The sequence below is a fragment of the Fringilla coelebs genome (assembly GCF_963513975.1).
Source record: "Fringilla coelebs genome assembly, chromosome: 1".
In the NCBI taxonomy this organism is placed as follows: Eukaryota; Metazoa; Chordata; class Aves; order Passeriformes; family Fringillidae; genus Fringilla; species Fringilla coelebs.
This window is the reverse complement of record NC_140028.1, coordinates 71,402,046-71,419,692: the sequence shown is the minus strand read 5'-3', so window position 1 is coordinate 71,419,692 and position 17,647 is coordinate 71,402,046. Positions and strand designations below refer to the sequence as shown.

The 17,647-nt window shown below is 54.0% G+C and overlaps 1 protein-coding gene across 1 annotated transcript; it reads left to right on the top strand.

Annotated features, from left to right (window-relative positions):
- Window positions 1–1,292: 1,292 nt before the first annotated feature.
- LOC311153946 (myosin-6) lies at window positions 1,293–14,453 on the top strand (the record flags this gene model as incomplete). The annotated part of the gene is made up of 37 exons (XM_084206074.1): window positions 1,293–1,493; window positions 1,992–2,135; window positions 2,712–2,868; window positions 3,037–3,064; window positions 3,161–3,269; window positions 3,351–3,443; window positions 3,566–3,629; window positions 4,121–4,219; window positions 4,362–4,465; window positions 5,165–5,303; window positions 5,389–5,657; window positions 5,847–6,017; window positions 6,155–6,464; window positions 6,569–6,642; window positions 6,780–6,867; window positions 6,952–7,069; window positions 7,157–7,280; window positions 7,487–7,623; window positions 7,713–7,839; window positions 7,948–8,076; window positions 8,165–8,407; window positions 8,630–8,806; window positions 8,907–9,052; window positions 9,130–9,220; window positions 9,489–9,878; window positions 9,968–10,094; window positions 10,196–10,314; window positions 10,727–10,923; window positions 11,122–11,305; window positions 11,381–11,546; window positions 11,628–11,752; window positions 11,834–12,142; window positions 12,221–12,424; window positions 12,629–12,754; window positions 12,858–13,133; window positions 13,606–13,701; window positions 14,211–14,453. The coding sequence occupies 37 exons, from the start codon at window positions 1,293–1,295 to the stop codon at window positions 14,451–14,453; spliced, it is 5,904 nt and encodes a 1,967-aa protein (XP_084062200.1).
- Between the last annotated feature and the right edge of the window lie 3,194 nt (window positions 14,454–17,647).

Here is a 17,647-nt window from a genome sequence, read left to right as displayed (position 1 = left end):
GACATAGTGGGAATGGGGATATGAAGGGCTGAGGGAGGATATGGGGGGCTATGGGGTGCACGGGAGGGTTATGGGGCATATGGGGATCTACTGGGCACAGCAACCTGTGGGGGGATATGGGGCACAGGGGGCCTATGGGACACATAGAGGGTGTGGGAACCTGTGGGGTACACATGGGGTTATGAAGCACAGAGGACCTAAGAAACACTGAGGGGAACTGTGGGGGAAAGAGATCTATGGGGGCACAGCAATCAGGGGACACTGATGGTCTGTGGGACATCCAGGGGGCTCTGGGGCACATGGGGTCTATGTGGCAAAGTGATCTATGGGGCATAAAGGGTCTATAGGGAAAAGAGGGTCCATATGGGGCATGGGGTGTAACCCTACTCACCCTCCACATGTTCTTCCAGCTCCCTTCATCTTACCTGATAGATCCACAGACTGCAGGTGAGGGTGATGCTGTGGGGCAGCATGGGGATGGGTGCTTTGGGTGGGGGGAGTGGTGGGGCTATGCTGCTATAGGGTGTGTGTGTTGCTATAGGGTCTGCACATCCCTAGAGGGGATCCATCCTTTTCTGTGGGAGTCTGCATATGGGGCTGTGGAGGACTCTAAGGTTGCCTGCATTGTTAGAGGGGTCTCTGTGCATCACTGTAGGGATGTCTGAATCATTATGGGGGTCTGTGCGTGGCTGTAGGGGTCTTTGTGTTGCAGGGGCCATGCATCATTCCAGGGGTTGGTGGTCCCTGGTTGTGGGGGTGCCTGCATCAGTACAGGAGTCTGTACAAGGGGCTGTGCATGGGACTGGGGTCCCTGCATGACCATAGGGGTCTGCCTACAGCTATAGGGGGTCTGTGCATTATATAGGGCTCAATACATGGGGTCATGAATGGCTATAGGATTCTGTGCATGGGGCCATCCATAATTAGGAAGTCCTGAACATTACCATTAGGGATCCTTTCATGATTGTAGGGGTCCGGGCAGGGAGTCCTTGAATCACTACAGGAGTCTGTGCATGGGGCAGTGCATGACTACGTGGGTGTGCAGAGGGCTCTAGGGCTCCCTGCACGTCTACGGGGACCCGTGCATGGGGCTGTGCACAGCTGAAAAGCTCTGTGTCTGGCTCTGCGGTCTGCCACAGCCATAGGGGTCTGGGCATGGCTAAAGGGGCCCATGCATGGCAATGGGCTCTGGCCAGTGGGGTTGTGCGGGGCCACGGAACAAGGGGGAGACCCTGTGGCCGCAGGCTCCTGGCCCCCCAGGTGATGCAGGGTCTCTGTCTGCGCAGGGCAGGATGGCGGACGCAGTGCTGGCAGCACTGGGGGCGGCAGCCCCGTTCCTGCGGCCAGGGGAGCGGGAGCGGCTGGCAGCGCAGACCAGACCCTTCGACCCCCGCAGCGAGTGCTTCGTCCCCCACCCCCGGGAGGAGTTCGTTCGGGGACGGGTGACGGGGCGGCAAGGAGGGGAGGCCACCGTCCAGACTGAGCTGGGAGAGGTGGGCAACTGGGGGATGGGGGGGAGGTGAGGGGAGGGGGGGGGGGGGCATGTGGGGCAAAGGATTAATGGGGGGGAGGGGGTAATAGAGGGAGGGGCTAAGGATGGCAAGGGTTGATGGAAGGTGGGGGCATAGGGGGTGGTGACTGGTGCGGGGGAAAAAAGAGGGGGTTGGGCATGATGGGGGATGAGGGATTGGTGGGAAATAGGGAGGTGAAGAGTTAAGGAGGGAGGGATCAATGGGATGAAATTAATGGGGGAGGGGTTAAAGGAGGGAGGGGGGTTGAAGGTTTGGAGGAGAGCAAACAGAGGAGGGGGAAACCAGGCTGATTTGGGAGCCCTGACCCATTGAAGTCTCACAACCAATGGGGGGGTACCCCCGAAACTATAGGAGACTCCTCTCAACCCATGGAAGAAATCCTACCAATGGAGCAACCCCTACCCCCCCAGCCATGCACATCTCCCAACCTCCACCCCCATGTCTCTGCATTCCCCCCAGACGCTGACGGTGAAGGAAGCTGACATTCACCAGCAGAACCCCCCCAAATTTGACAAGATTGAGGACATGGCGATGCTGACCTTCCTCCATGAGCCTGCTGTCCTCTACAACCTCAAGGAGCGCTATGCCTCTTGGTTGATCTATGTGAGCCTTCCCACAAGCCCCTGGAGCACCTGGGAAGTAGGCGAGGCCTTCCCCACAGCCTATAGAGTGGATGGAAACTAGTGACCCTTCCCTAAAGCTCCTAGGATGCCTAGTACCAGATGGGGCTTTCAGAGCCACCTAAAACCTGGTGTGGCTTTTTCACAGACTTTGGGACACCTGGAACCTGGTGGCCCTTTCTCCAGCCCCCCTTGGGCCACCCAGACCCAAGATATCCCATTTCTAGACTGCCTCAGCAACCAAGACCTGAGATGTTGCATCCCCTGACTCCTTTGTCCACCCAGATCCAAGAGTCTCTTCAACAGCTCCCTTGATAGGACAGAATTTGTTTCATCCCCAGACCCCTTGGGCCCCTCACACAACAGGTGTCCCATCTCTGTCCCAGCCCTCTGCATGTTGTGGGCCACCCAGACCCAAGATGTCCCTTCTCCAGACCCTTTTCAGACAACCAAGATCAGGACATCCCATCACCACATCCCTTGGGCCACCTAGACCTAGGATGTCCTCATCTGGTGGGGTGGCACCTCCTGGCTCTGACCTGCCTGCCCTTTTCTCCAGACCTACTCAGGGCTCTTCTGTGTGACTGTCAACCCCTATAAGTGGTTGCCTGTCTACAATGCCGAGGTGGTGGCTGCCTACCGGGGAAAGAAGCGGAGTGAAGCTCCCCCCCACATCTTCTCCATCTCTGACAATGCCTACCAGAACATGCTGACAGGTAGGGATGTTCTGTGAGGACCTCAAACTAGAAGACCCCACTCCAATAAATGGCTCCTGACTTAGAACTGGTTCTCACCTGGGAGGATGGAGAACCTTAGCCTCAATCCCAAGACCCCAAGTATGTTTCCCAACTTCATCCCACCTGACGACTCTTTTTTCTTGGCAGACCGAGAGAACCAGTCCATCCTCATCACGTAAGGCCCTGCTTTGTCCAGCTCTGCCCCACAGCAGTGGGGTGGGATGAAGGACCCACCAGGATGTTACCCAATATCTCACTGTTGCTCCCCCAGCGGAGAATCCGGGGCGGGGAAGACAGTCAACACCAAGAGAGTCATCCAATACTTTGCCAGCATTGCTGCCATTGGCGACCGCAAGAAGGAGGTGACCAATAGCAGCAAGGTGAGTTCCTCAGTCCATGTACCCTTGGCAGAGAGTGTACCCCAGTGGTATCTATACCCAGCATCGTCCCACCCCATGCAGGGCACCCTGGAGGACCAGATCATCCAGGCCAACCCTGCCTTGGAGGCTTTCGGCAATGCCAAGACCCTCCGCAATGACAACTCCTCCCGATTTGTGAGTGATGGGGGTGGGTTGTAAGAGGAAGGGTCTGTGGGGCAATTTGTGGGACAGGGTCTATGGTGTGGGATCTGCTGCATGAAGGCAGCCACCTCCACCTCCTGCCACTGCTTTCTCAGGGGAAGTTCATCCGGATCCATTTTGGGGCCACCGGGAAGTTGGCATCAGCTGACATTGAGACCTGTGAGTGAGTTAAGAGCTCAGTGAGAAGCTGTCTTGCAGTCCATTATCCATCCATGGACTTATCTATCCATGGATTTATTCATCCATCCTAGGACTCATCCATGTATGGACTTCATCCATCCACGCATGAACTTCATTCATCCACCCAGGAGCTCCATTCATCCACACATATCTCCCTTCTTCCCTCCATCCAGTTGCCTCTTCACCTCCATCTTATCCCACCATTGACCTGAACCTCCACCTCCAATTCTTTGTCCTTTCATCTCCTTGTGTCTACCTCCCTCCCTCCTTGCCTGCCTCCCCTTCACCCATGTCCATCCCTTCATTTGTCTTCACGGTTGATAGATCCATCATCTAATCCCACTGTCCATCTGACCTTCCATTTTTCTCTCTTCTTCCCTCCATCTCTTCATCCCATCATTGATCTCTCCATATCTCAATCCATCTCCTCACCCCAACCTCCATCCTCCTTCTCTCCATATCCACCTCAGACCTCCTGGAGAAGTCCCGTGTCATTTTCCAGCTGAAGGCTGAGAGGAACTACCACATCTTTTACCAGATCCTTTCCAACAAGAAGCCAGAGCTGTTGGGTGAGTAGGGTGCTTGACCTTGAGTCTTCTACTTCCTCTTCTCCAATTCTCTGCTCCTTCCTGGGGCAATTGAGGATGATTTGGGGCTGTTTAGCCAGTGCAAATACTCATTTTTTCTCTCTATCCTGGCCCCACGGAACAGAGATGCTTCTCATCACAAACAACCCCTATGACTACAGTTATGTCTCCCAAGGAGAGGTGACTGTCGCCTCCATCGATGACTCTGAAGAGCTGTTGGCAACTGACGTAAGTGGTGGGATGGGCAGGTGGACATCCCCATGATGAATTGAAGGTGAAGTGCCAGGCGGATGGTTGAGATTGTAGAAGATGGACGGGTGGAGGAGAGGAGGAACATAGGGATGAGACGTGGAGGATAGGAAGGGTGGAAGATGGTGGATTGGTGGAGTGGGATGATGTGGGGTGAGGGACGGGAGGCAGGACAGGAGGCAGGGAGTGGAGGATGTTATGGATAGAGAAAAAAACAGGTGGGGGAGTATACTTAGGTGGACAGATGTGTCCATGGGTGAACAAGTCCTCACACAGATGAGTCCATGGATGTATGGATGGAGTTAATCGTGAATGGATGAGTCCATGGATGGATGAGTCCATAAATGGATGAGTCTATAGATGTATGGATAGATGAAGAGTCCATGGATAGGTAAATGGATGAATGTAGTCCTCAGATGGATGGATTGAGGATCCATGGATGGATGGACAGATAGATCCATGGATAAATGAGTCCTCAGATGGATGGATGGATGGATGGATGGATGGATGGATGGATGGATGAATGGATGGGTGAATCCATAATGGGTGAGTCCATGGGTGGATGAGTCTGCAGACGGATGGAAGAGTTGATGAGCTGGAAGGGCAGAGAGACACAAATGGTGGCCAGCAGAGAGCCATGACCACAGCTGGTGGCAAGGCCCTCTCCCTATCACCCAGAGCGCTTTTGATGTCCTGGGCTTCACGGCTGAGGAGAAGGCTGGTGTCTACAAGCTGACGGGTGCCATCATGCATTTTGGCAACATGAAGTTCAAACAGAAGCAACGGGAAGAGCAGGCAGAACCAGATGGTACTGAAGGTGAGTGGGTACGGGGTGACATAGGTCTTGAGGTCACCAGGTTAGGTGGAATCTGACAGCACATTTTTTTCTTGATGCTCTGCAGATGCTGACAAGTCAGCCTACTTGATGGGGCTGAACTCAGCTGATCTTCTCAAGGGGTTGTGTCACCCCCGGGTAAAGGTGGGCAATGAGTATGTCACCAAGGGGCAGAATGTCCAGCAGGTGTACTACTCCATTGGGGCCTTGGCCAAGGCTGTATATGAGAAGATGTTCAACTGGATGGTGGTGAGGATCAACAACTCCCTGGACACCAAGCAGCCAAGGCAGTACTTCATTGGTGTGCTGGACATCGCTGGATTTGAGATCTTTGATGTGAGGACCGAGGGGGCGGCAGGGTTATGTTGATCCTGTTGGGTGTTGAGTTGACTTCATTGATACTACTGAGCATTCTGTTGACCCCGCTGGGGCTCAGGTTCACCTATGGATCTCATCAGGCATTCTGTTGACCCTGTTGGGTGTTGAGTTGATCCAGTTAACCTCATCTCCTCTCTCCTTCCCCAGTTCAACAGCTTCGAGCAGCTCTGCATCAACTTCACCAATGAGAAGTTGCAGCAGTTTTTCAACCACCACATGTTTGTGCTAGAGCAAGAGGAATACAAGAAGGAGGGCATTGAGTGGGAGTTCATTGACTTTGGCATGGACCTCCAGGCCTGCATTGACCTCATTGAGAAGGTACCACCTCCCCCAGGGTCTCATGTGGGCTGAAGGGACTTTGGGGGAAGGGCCCTTTCAGCTGGAGCCTGCCAGGGGCCCCAGAGTTGGTCAGCTGGGTTGTGCTTGGTGTCCTCCACCACCACTTTTCTTCCTAGCCCATGGGGATTATGTCCATCCTGGAGGAGGAGTGCATGTTTCCCAAAGCCTCAGACATGACCTTCAAGGCCAAGCTCTTTGATAATCACTTGGGCAAGTCGGCCAACTTTGGGAAGCCACGCAATGTCAAGGGGAAGCCAGAGGCCCATTTCTCTCTTGTCCACTATGCTGGCACAGTGGACTACAACATCATCGGGTGGCTGGAGAAGAACAAGGACCCCCTCAACGAGACAGTGGTGGGGCTCTATCAGAAATCAGCCCTGAAGCTCTTGGCCAACCTCTTCTCCAACTATGCTGGGGCAGATGCTGGTGGGTGAATGGATGATGGGGTGATGGAGGGATGAGTTGATGGAGAAGACTACTGTTCACTAGTCACCCTCTTTCCTGTGTTACCCTACTCCTCTTCTCTCTAGGTGGTGATGGAGGGAAGGGGAAAGGAGCCAAGAAGAAAGGTTCCTCCTTTCAGACCGTCTCTGCACTGCATCGGGTGAGGGACCTAGACAGTGGACCCAGTTTGGGGCAGGGGGAGGACAATCTCTTGAGTGGTGGAAGACCCCTTCAGTTCCACAGACCCTCTCTTGCTCTCTCATTAGTCACCTTCTTCTCTCCTCCCTCCCTCAACAGGAGAACCTCAACAAGCTGATGGCCAACCTCAAGACCACCCACCCTCATTTTGTCCGCTGCATCATCCCCAATGAGCGGAAGGAGCCGGGTGAGCAAAGGGCAAGGCTGAGGGCAGGGAAAAGGGTGGTAGGTGGGGCTTGTGACTGACACCACCCCTCTGACTCACTGACAGGTGTGATGGACAATCCTCTGGTAATGCATCAGCTGCGCTGCAACGGGGTGCTAGAGGGCATCCGCATCTGCCGCAAGGGCTTCCCCAATCGCATCCTCTATGGGGACTTCCGACAGCGGTAGGCACAGAGGAGAAAACGTGGGGATGGGGTGGACAACCTGACTGGGGCTGACCTCAGGGTTTTCATGTCCTCTCTGGTCACCAGGTACCGCATCCTGAACCCTGCTGCCATCCCTGAGGGGCAGTTCATTGACAGCCGCAAGGGTGCTGAAAAGCTCCTGGGATCCATTGATATTGACCACAACCAGTACAAATTTGGACACACCAAGGTGAGGTCACTTGGTGTCTCAATGCTCCTTCCACCCATGGGGTCATGTAGACCCCAAGGTGTTACCACCGATGTGCACCACCTTACACCGATGTGTCCACCTATCTACCCCACCATCCGTCGCTTCATTCCCCCAACAACCCATCCATCTGTCCATGAACCCTTCCCAACCAATTCACCCTCTTACTTGCCTCCTTCCTCCATCAGGTCTTCTTCAAGGCTGGGCTGCTGGGACTTCTGGAGGAGATGCGGGATGAGCGCCTCTCCCGCATCATCACCCGCATCCAGGCCCAGGCCCGAGGGCAACTCATGCGCATTGAGTTCAAGAAGATCCTGGAGCGCCGGTGAGAGGGGAAGGGTCTTTCTCCTTGAGAAGGGACATCTGGTGGATGACCAGATTGGTGGTGTAGTGGCATCTGTGTCACCATTCTAGGGACTCACTGCTGGTGATCCAGTGGAACATCAGAGCCTTCATGGGGGTGAAGAACTGGCCTTGGATGAAGCTCTACTTCAAGATCAAGCCCTTGTTGAAGAGTGCTGAGACAGAGAAGGAAATGCAGGTGGGAGGAGGTGATGAGGCGGGCAGCTTGGGATCCAAAATGGTTTGGGTGGGGTTGATGGATGGAGAGGATTGGATGTGGCTACTGGTCTCCTGGGCTTTACTTTAGAACATGAAGGAAGAGTTTGGGCGACTGAAGGAGGCCCTGGAGAAGTCAGAGACCCGGCGCAAGGAGCTGGAGGAAAAGATGGTCTCCATGCTGCAGGAGAAGAATGACCTTCAGCTCCAAGTGCAGGCTGTGAGTGAGACTGCCCCAAAAATACATGTCAGGGAGGTGACCAGCAGCCCTCCAGGGCCACCCTACTTCCTCTACTACTCCAATACAGGAGCAGGACAACCTCAATGATGCTGAGGAGCGCTGTGACCAGCTGATCAAGAACAAGATCCAGCTGGAGGCCAAGGTGAAGGAGCTGACAGAGCGACTGGAAGATGAGGAAGAGATGAACGCAGAACTGACAGCTAGGAAGAGGAAGCTGGAGGATGAGTGTTCGGAGCTGAAAAAAGATATTGATGATCTAGAGCTGACTCTGGCCAAGGTGGAGAAGGAGAAACATGCCACTGAGAACAAGGTGAGGGTGGAGAGAGGCCTTGACCTTAAGTTGTGGGGATTTGGGTCAACACAACCAGGTTGTGTGGGGTTGAGGAGACCCAAGGGCAGTTGCTCCAGGCTACATGAAGACTCAACATCCTACCACTGCAGCTGCCTCATTGGCCAAGGACAAGAGCAGTGTCACCCAGCTTTGCCCTACCTCTGGTACCAAGCTGGAGGCCTAGTGTTTCTCCTCCTTCAGGTCAAAAACCTCACAGAGGAGATGGCTGGGCTGGATGAAACCATTGCAAAGCTAACAAAGGAAAAGAAGGCCCTGCAAGAATCTCACCAGCAGACACTGGATGACCTGCAGGCAGAGGAAGACAAAGTCAACACCCTGACAAAGGCCAAACTCAAGATGGAACAGCAAGTGGATGATGTGAGTGTGGTCTGGTCCTACCATGAGTAGTGGTAAGGAGCTTTCTGGGGCAGATATAATGGAAAACTGAGGTTCCCCTCATTTCCATGTTTCCACACAGCTTGAAGGCTCCCTGGAACAGGAGAAGAAGGTCCGAATGGACCTGGAACGGGCCAAAAGGAAGCTGGAAGGTGACTTGAAGCTGACCCAGGAGAACATCATGGACCTGGAGAATGACAAGCAGCAGCTGGAGGAGAAGCTCAAGAAGTAAAAGAGGACCTTTTTCCTCAGTCTAAACTGAGGGCAAGGGCAGAGACCTCACTACTAACTGCTTTCATTTGCAGGAAAGAGTTTGAGATCAACCAGCAGAACAGTAAGGTTGAGGATGAGCAGGCTCTGGCTCTGCAGCTCCAGAAGAAGCTGAAAGAGCTGCAGGTGAGGGATCTATCCATTCTCTGCTTATTTGGGCTGGACTGGAGAGCCTCCAGCTGGTTGGGTTGAAGTGAAGAGTCTCTATCTGGTTAGGTTGAGTTTATGAGTTTCCAATTGATTTACAAATGTTCAGATGTCTAGCATGAGCTGAAGTGTTTTCAGCTTATTGGGGTGAGTTGGGTTGAAAAGTCTCCAGCTTAATTGGTTGAGTTGAGCGGAGGAGTTGGGTGGAGCCAAGTCTGCTGACTGCAGCTCCATCCTTGGAGCACAGGCACGGATTGAGGAGCTGGAGGAGGAGTTGGAAGCAGAGCGGACAGGCAGAGCCAAGGTGGAGAAGCTGCGCTCAGACCTGTCACGGGAGCTGGAGGAGATCAGCGAGCGGCTGGAGGAGGCGGGCGGTGTCACTTCAGTGCAGATCGAGCTCAACAAGAAGCGCGAGGCAGAGTTCCAGAAGATGCGGCGGGACCTGGAGGAGGCCACGCTGCAGCACGAGGCCACGGCTGCTGCGCTGCGCAAGAAGCATGCCGACAGCGTGGCCGAGCTCAGCGAGCAGATTGACAACTTACAGCGCGTCAAGCAAAAGCTGGAGAAGGAGAAGAGTGACCTCAAGCTGGAGCTGGATGACCTCAGCTCCAACATGGAGCAACTGATAAAAGCCAAGGTAGAAGGAGGCCAAGGTGGACATCTTATCTCCACCATGGGCATCATTCTCCTGCTTCATTCCTTCCCTCCATTCTTTCCCCCTCCAAGGTGGGCATGGAGAAGATCTCTCGCACCATGGAAGACCAGGCAGCTGAACACCGGGCCAAGCTGGAGGAGACACAACGAGTCCTCAATGACACTAGCACCCAACGGGCCAAGCTCCAGACTGAGAATGGTGGGAACCCTGACCCACCATACCCCTCACTCCACATCCTCAGCCCCTGCCCCACATATTCAATCCCTGCCATACCTTCAAAACCTGCCTTACCTCTGCAGGAGAGCTGTCCCGCCAGCTGGAGGAAAAGGAGGCCCTTGTCTCTCAATTAACTAGGGGCAAGCAGTCATACACCCAGCAGATGGAGGACTTGAAGAGGCAGCTGGAGGAGGAAATGAAGGTGAGGTTTGTGGGATGGCTGATAGGGTCTCCAGGAGGGCCACAAGACAAGGTGTCCTTCACCATCATGGTGGTAGCACCACATGGAATTCAAGTTCAGGCCAGTTCAGTGGGGTGGTTGCATTTAAGAGTAGTTGAGTTGGGTTGCATTGGTCTAACAGCTGAGAGGTTGGGCTGAGCAAGTCAGTTCTGAAGCAGCTAGGTTGGTCTGTGGGTGGCTGGGTGGCACTGGATGAGGGGAAGTCAAACTGAGCCAGACTATAGGTACCCATCTTTAGATCGCTCTGGGTCTAGATGTGCTGAATTTGGTTGGAATGATCTAGAAAAGGTTTGGCTGACAAATACCAGTGCTTACTGAGTTTGAGGACCTAGACGTAGGTCAAGTTCACCTACTTCTTGCCTCTCCCTCCCAGGCCAAGAATGCACTGGCCCATGCCCTCCAGTCAGCCCGGCATGACTGCGACCTTCTGAGGGAGCAGTATGAGGAGGAGACAGAGGCCAAGGCTGAGCTCCAGCGCTCACTCTCCAAGGCCAACTCTGAGGTGGCACAGTGGAGGACCAAGTATGAGACAGATGCCATCCAGCGCACCGAGGAACTGGAGGAAGCCAAGTGAGTCATCTCCCCATGAAAAGAAGCCTCTGTGAGGCAGGGAAGAGTGCACACCCTTCCACTGTAAAAGAATCTGGAGAATATAAGGATCTGGAAATGATAGAAATCCACAGCCTCAGCCAATGAATAGGTAGAGTAAGGTTTGAGTTGGCCCACTTGGTCCATGGGTCACCACAGCCAGATTTTCTCCCACGGCAGGAAGAAGCTGGCCCAGCGGCTGCAGGAGGCTGAGGAGGCAGTGGAGGCAGTCAATGCCAAGTGTTCCTCCCTGGAGAAGACCAAGCACCGTCTGCAAAATGAGATTGAGGACCTGATGGCAGATGTGGAGCGATCAAATGCAGCAGCTGCTGCGTTGGACAAGAAGCAGAGAAACTTTGACAAGGTAGGAGGACACAGTGGTAAGTCATGGGCAGATGAGAGACACAGGAACAGAGGGTAACCCCGTGCTTTGCTCCAGATCTTGTCTGAGTGGAAGCAGAAGTTTGAAGAGTCACAGATGGAGCTGGAGGCATCACAGAAGGAGGCCAGGTCACTCAGCACTGAGCTCTTTAAACTTAAGAATGCCTATGAGGAGTCACTTGAGCACCTGGAGACCTTCAAAAGGGAGAACAAAAATCTCCAAGGTGAGACCATGGTACCCCCCGCCCTTCCCACCTTCTTCTCCACCACTTTCCACCAAGTCTGATGAGAACTTATCTGAACAGAGGAGATCTCGGACCTGACGGAGCAGCTGGGTGGCAGCCACAAGACCATCCACGAACTGGAGAAGGTGCGGAAGCAGCTGGATGCTGAGAAACTGGAGCTCCAAGCTGCCCTGGAAGAGGCTGAGGTGAGCCAAATCACATCCCCATGAGTTCCACATTGTCCTAGTCTTCTCTGTACCCCTCTAATTTCTCTCTGTTTCCACCAGGCGTCTCTGGAGCATGAGGAGGGAAAGATCCTGAGGGCCCAACTGGAGTTCAACCAGGTCAAGGCAGACTATGAGCGCAAGCTGGCCGAGAAGGATGAGGAGATGGAGCAGGCCAAGCGCAACCACCTGCGGGTGGTGGACTCACTGCAGACCTCGCTGGATGCTGAGACCCGGAGCCGCAACGAGGCCCTGAGGCTGAAGAAGAAGATGGAGGGTGACCTCAATGAGATGGAGATTCAGCTCAGCCATGCCAACCGCGTGGCTGCTGAAGCTCAGTCCCACCTGAAAGGAGCCCAGGCTCACCTCAAGGTGGGATTACCCACTTATAAGGAGGTCTTCCTAGCACACTGAACTGCTGGCTGATGTCCATTCTGTTTATCCCAACAGGACACCCAACTGCAGCTGGATGATGTGGTAAGAGCCAATGAGGACCTGAAGGAGAATATTGCCATTGTGGAGAGGAGAAATAACCTCCTCCAATCTGAGCTGGAGGAGATGCAGGCAGTGGTGGAACAGACTGAGAGGGCCCGCAAGTTGGCTGAGCAGGAGCTGATTGAGGCCAGTGAGAGGGTCCAGCTTCTCCACTCACAGGTGAGACATCACATACCTGCAAGGACAGAGGTCATCTCCATCCAATGGATGTGGCCTTCTAATGGGTTGAGTTATCAAGATCTCCAGATCCCTTAAGTCTGCAGAGTTGGCAGGGAGTTGGAGGGCATTAAGTACTGGGGGGTGGAAGAAGGATGGGTCAGCAGTTCAAGAGACACCTCCTGAGATCCTCTCCTCTAACTCCAGAACACCAGCCTCATCAACCAGAAGAAGAAGATGGAGGCCGACATCTCCCAGCTGCAAACAGAGGTGGAAGAGGCCATCCAAGAGTGCAGGAATGCTGAGGAGAAGGCCAAGAAGGCCATCACTGATGTGAGTGCCATGGTGGGACCAACATCCTAGGACACCCTCCACTGGAGGATGATGGAGAGCAGGCTTTGGTCCTCCTTCTCTGCTTGCTTCTCTCCTCGGGCAGGCGGCCATGATGGCAGAGGAGCTGAAGAAGGAGCAGGACACCAGCGCCCATCTGGAGCGGATGAAGAAGAACATGGAGCAGACCATCAAGGACCTGCAGATGAGGCTGGATGAGGCTGAGCAGCTGGCCCTCAAAGGGGGCAAGAAGCAGCTGCAGAAGCTGGAGGCTCGTGTGCGGGAGCTGGAGAATGAGCTGGAGGCTGAGCAGAAGCGCAATGCTGAGAGCATTAAGGGTCTCCGCAAGTCCGAGCGTCGCGTCAAGGAACTCAGCTACCAGGTGGGGCTCCTGGCATGGCCCAGGTCAATTCCCACCCCTTGGCCACAGGGGCCAAGGGGCGGGAATTGACCTGGGCCATGCCTCATATCTCATGCTGTACATGACCTAGAATGTGGCTAACCTGCTGGCCAGAGAGAGACGGGCTGTCTAGATTTGATACTAGACCACTCACTGCATGTATGTCTGATACTGTAGTAGGATCCAGGAAATTGTCTGGGTCATGAGCCACCCAGGTAATCTCTCAGTGTCCCAGCATCCATGGGGTCTTTGCATGATCCATAACTTCAGGTGGGACCTCATCAGGGGAAAGAAGACATCCACCTCCTGCTCCTGTAGCTGAGGCCACTCACAGATCTAGAGAGGCTCCACACCCCCAGAACATAATTAATTGTCTCCTGACCCTCGTAGCTTGGGTGGTGATTCCAAGTGCAGGTAGGGTCAGGTCATGATCCATGTGTGTCTCACCCTATAGACAGAGGAAGATCGTAAAAATATGGTCCGGCTCCAAGACCTCGTGGACAAGCTCCAGCTGAAGGTCAAGGCCTACAAGCGACAGGCAGAGGAGGCGGTGAGCATTGGAGGGACATCTGTGGGACCACCCCCCACGAGGGGACAGTTTGGGTTTAGGATGTGGGGAGTAGCAGGAGGCCTTGAGATGAGGTGGTCAAGGGGTTGGATGGGTGGGTTGTGGTGGGATTGAGAGATGATGGAGGAAGGAAGTGGCGGAAGGAAGGAAGTGGCGGAAGGAAGGAAGTGGTGGAAGGAAGGAAGTGGTGGAAGGAAGTGGCAGAAGGAAGTGGCGGAAGTGGCGGAAGTGGCGGAAGTGGCGGAAGTGGCGGAAGTGGCGGAAGGAAGGAAGTTTATGTGGGTGGAAGATTGGATGAATGGATGGATGAATGGATGGATGAATGGATCATTAGGTAGATGGTTGGGTGGTTCAAAAATGGGATGTCTGAAGAAACAGGCGGGCCAGATGGAGCAATAAAAAAATGTATGGAGATGTATGGAGAGCAGATGGGGTGGTAGGAGGCCAGACAGAGCCGTGTGAGAGCCTCACTGGTGTTCCTGCCCCCTCAGGAGGAACAGGCCAACACCAACCTGGCCAAGTTCCGCAAGGCACAGCACGAGCTGGATGAGGCAGAGGAGCGTGCCGACATCGCTGAGTCCCAGGTCAACAAGCTGAGGGCCAAGAGCCGCGACATTGGAGCCAAGGTGGGACTTTCCCCTGCCCTACAGCGGCCCAACGGCTGCCCCACAACTTCCTCATGCTCACAGTCCCTTTTTCTCATTCTCCATCAGAAGGGACTCAATGAAGAGTGAGGATCCAGATCCCCAAGTATCCTACCTGAACTTGCAGCTGTCCCATTTAGACTTCCAAGTGCCCAGCTCCCCCTAGCCCCCCAAGCTTTGTCAGCCAATAAAAAGCATTGAGCAGCATCAGTTTTTGTGTGGGGTTGGATTTGTGTGGGGAGGGTGGGGTTATCCCCTTGTATGGCACCTGTAATATGGAAGGAGTTTCCATACAAGTTCCTAGTAAATCTGAAATTTATGAAGAAGAAATTTGTGGGATGTGGAAAAAGGGACAGACCATGTGGAAGTATTGTAGGAGCATTGTCAGAGTATTCAGGGATGCAGCGAGGAAGGCCAAAGTCACCTTGGAATTGAATCTGGCAAGGGATAACAAGGACAACAAGAAGGGCTTCTACAGGTATATCAGCAGCAAAAGGAAGATTAGGGAAAATATGAGGCCACTGCTGAATCAGATGAGAGAGCACCTCTGTGGAGAAGGACCTGGGAGTCTTGGTGGATAACAAGTTGACTATGAGCTGGCAGTGTATCCTTGGGGCCAGGAGAGCCAATAGTGTCCCGAGTGCATCGGGAAGTGTGTGACCAGCGGGTCGAAGGAGATGATCCTGCCCCTCTATTCAGTCATAGGGAGGCCACATCTGCTGTGGTTCTACTCCTGGGCTACTCAGCACAAGAAAGACAAGGAGTTACTGGAGAGGGTCTAGGAGGCCATGAAGATGATCTGGGATCTGGAGCATCTCTCCAGCAAAAGAGACTGAGGGAGCTGAGCCTAAGTCTAGAGAAAACTCAGAGGGGATCTCATCAATGCATCTCAAAGATGGGTGTCCAGAGGACAGACTTTTCAGTGGTGGCCAGAGGCAGGACAAGAAGCAATGGCCATAAACTAAAACACAAGAAATTCCACCTCAACATGAAGAAGAACTTCCTTACATTGAGGGTGGCAGCGCACAGGAACAGGCTGCCCAGGGGGACTGTGGAGTCTCCCTGCCTGCAGACATTCAAAACCCAACTGAACACATTCCTGAGTAAATTCTCTAGGTCACCCTGCCTTGGCAGGGGGGTTGGACTGGATGATCTTCTGAGGTTCCTTCCAACTCTAAAAATTTTGTGGATTGCTAACCTGTGTGGACCTGGTGCACCCCACAGGATGTTGCAGCCTGCCCCACAGTGTAATACGATTTCACCCATGGGGGGCACCTTGACCTCAAACTGCCTCACTCCAATCCATATCTGGGTGGGGAAGAGATGTGCCTGGGGGCTCATAGAGAACTGAGGAGGGAGGGGCCCCAGGAGGTGGGGGGCAGCACCTGGTACCTCCACATGTAGCACAGAGCCTGGGTGAGCCATTCAGGGACCGCCTGGTTCCTGAGCTTGCAGCTTGTGCTGCTACTGGCCTCTGTGTTCCCCTAGCCACCAACGGCTCTTTCCCACTACCCACCATGTTCCATTTCCCCACACGTCCCACTGTCCCAAATGCTTTCAGCTATCTGGCCTCTCCATCAATTGTTCCACCACCCCTTGGCCCAACAGCCCCGTCTCCTCCAACTTGTTACCCTCCATTTCTCATCGTCCCTCCATCTCCTCCATGGGCCATTGTCCCACCATATCTCACCATCCCTATATGTTCTCTACCACTCCATTTCCTCTGTGTCCCTACACACCCCACAATCTCTTTGTCCCACTATCTGTCCATTCTCTCCACATCCCAACACCTTTATGACTCATCATGCCTCCATTCCACCACCCCTTTGGCCCTCCATCTCCTCTACGTCTCACTATATTCTCCATGTTCCATCACCCCACCATTTTCTTCATGTTCCTCCATCCCTCTGCGTTCTCTGACTATATCCCATCATCCACCCATCCCACTATATCCCATCATCCTTCCATGTTCTCCAGGTCCCAGACATGGAAAGATGAAGAAGCAGCATTGGTGGATAAAGTGGCTTGCAAACTCCACGAATACAAAGAAAATCTCAGAAGAGGGTATTTTAAGGACCCAAAAGGGCACCAGCAGGCTTTCAGTATATGGACCGGCCAGAAGGCAAACATTAAATAGTACAGAATGGTAAATGCTACGGAATAAAGGATGGATTTTGTCCTCGTTTCAGCTGGGATGGAGTTTCTCAGTAGGAGCAAGGTCTGGGGGGCGGTCACAGTGCGAGGGCGTCCTCCCCTCCTTGGGAGGAAGGCGTCCCGGCACAGCTCCCGCCGCTTCCCGAGCCGGGAGCCCCCCCACTTCGCTCTGCGCCCCTGCTGCTGCCGGCGGCGGCGAGCAATGCGCCGGGCTTCAGCCCCGCGGAAGAAAGGGAAGAGGGAGGGAGGAACCGCGGGCCGGGCTGTCCCGCTTCGCCCCCGACGGGGCCCGGCTGCGCCCGCCTCTCCCCTCCGGGCATCGTCCCGCCCCTTTCCCGGGGGGTTGCGGATCACCCCTCGGGGAATCGCCCTTGGGTCTCCGAGCTGCAGGCACGGCGGCAGCGGGGACCCCGAGCACCGTCAGCGGAGAGCGCGCGGGGACCGACCCGCCCGGGAGGCGGCAGCGGCAGCGGGCTGGTGCCTCTGCGTCCCGGAGCCCGGGGAGCGGCAGCGCTTTGCGTTGTTCTTGGGGGTGGGGTTGGGTTTTATACAGCCAGCGCCCATGTGTGTGCCAGGGGCTCCTCAGCGAGCTGCCGCCTGGAAGTGGTGTCCTTACAGCCACGGACGGCATCAGCTGCAGTTGGAATCGCGCCGGTAAGTGCCTGTGCATCTTTTACGGCACAGTACCTCGTACTGGCTTTTTTTTATTTATCTGCCGTTCATTTTCCAATTTTGAAGGATTTGCTTATATTTTGTTTTTCTCACTAGAAGTTGAGAAAGTAATGTATGGAGAAGTAGGGCGTTTGGTGTTGGTTTTTATTATTTTTTTATTCCGGGATCGGGTTTGGTTTTACAAATAAAGACCTGCCAATGGACAGCTAGCTACTGTCTTTGCTTTTAGTTAGTACACGTGAAGGAAAGGAAACCAAAGGCTGAAGTGTTTTCTGCTGTCTCGTGTGCCTCTCACAGCTTTTGACGTGTCCTTGGAAATAGTTTTCTGAACAGAGAGGCACGGTCCTCTCTATGAGAGCACTTTATGGGAAAACTTGATCGTTGTCTCAGAACTGAAACAAAAGTGTTTTGCATCTGATTCTTTAGAAATTGCTTGTGCTTTATCACCCAGAATGAGC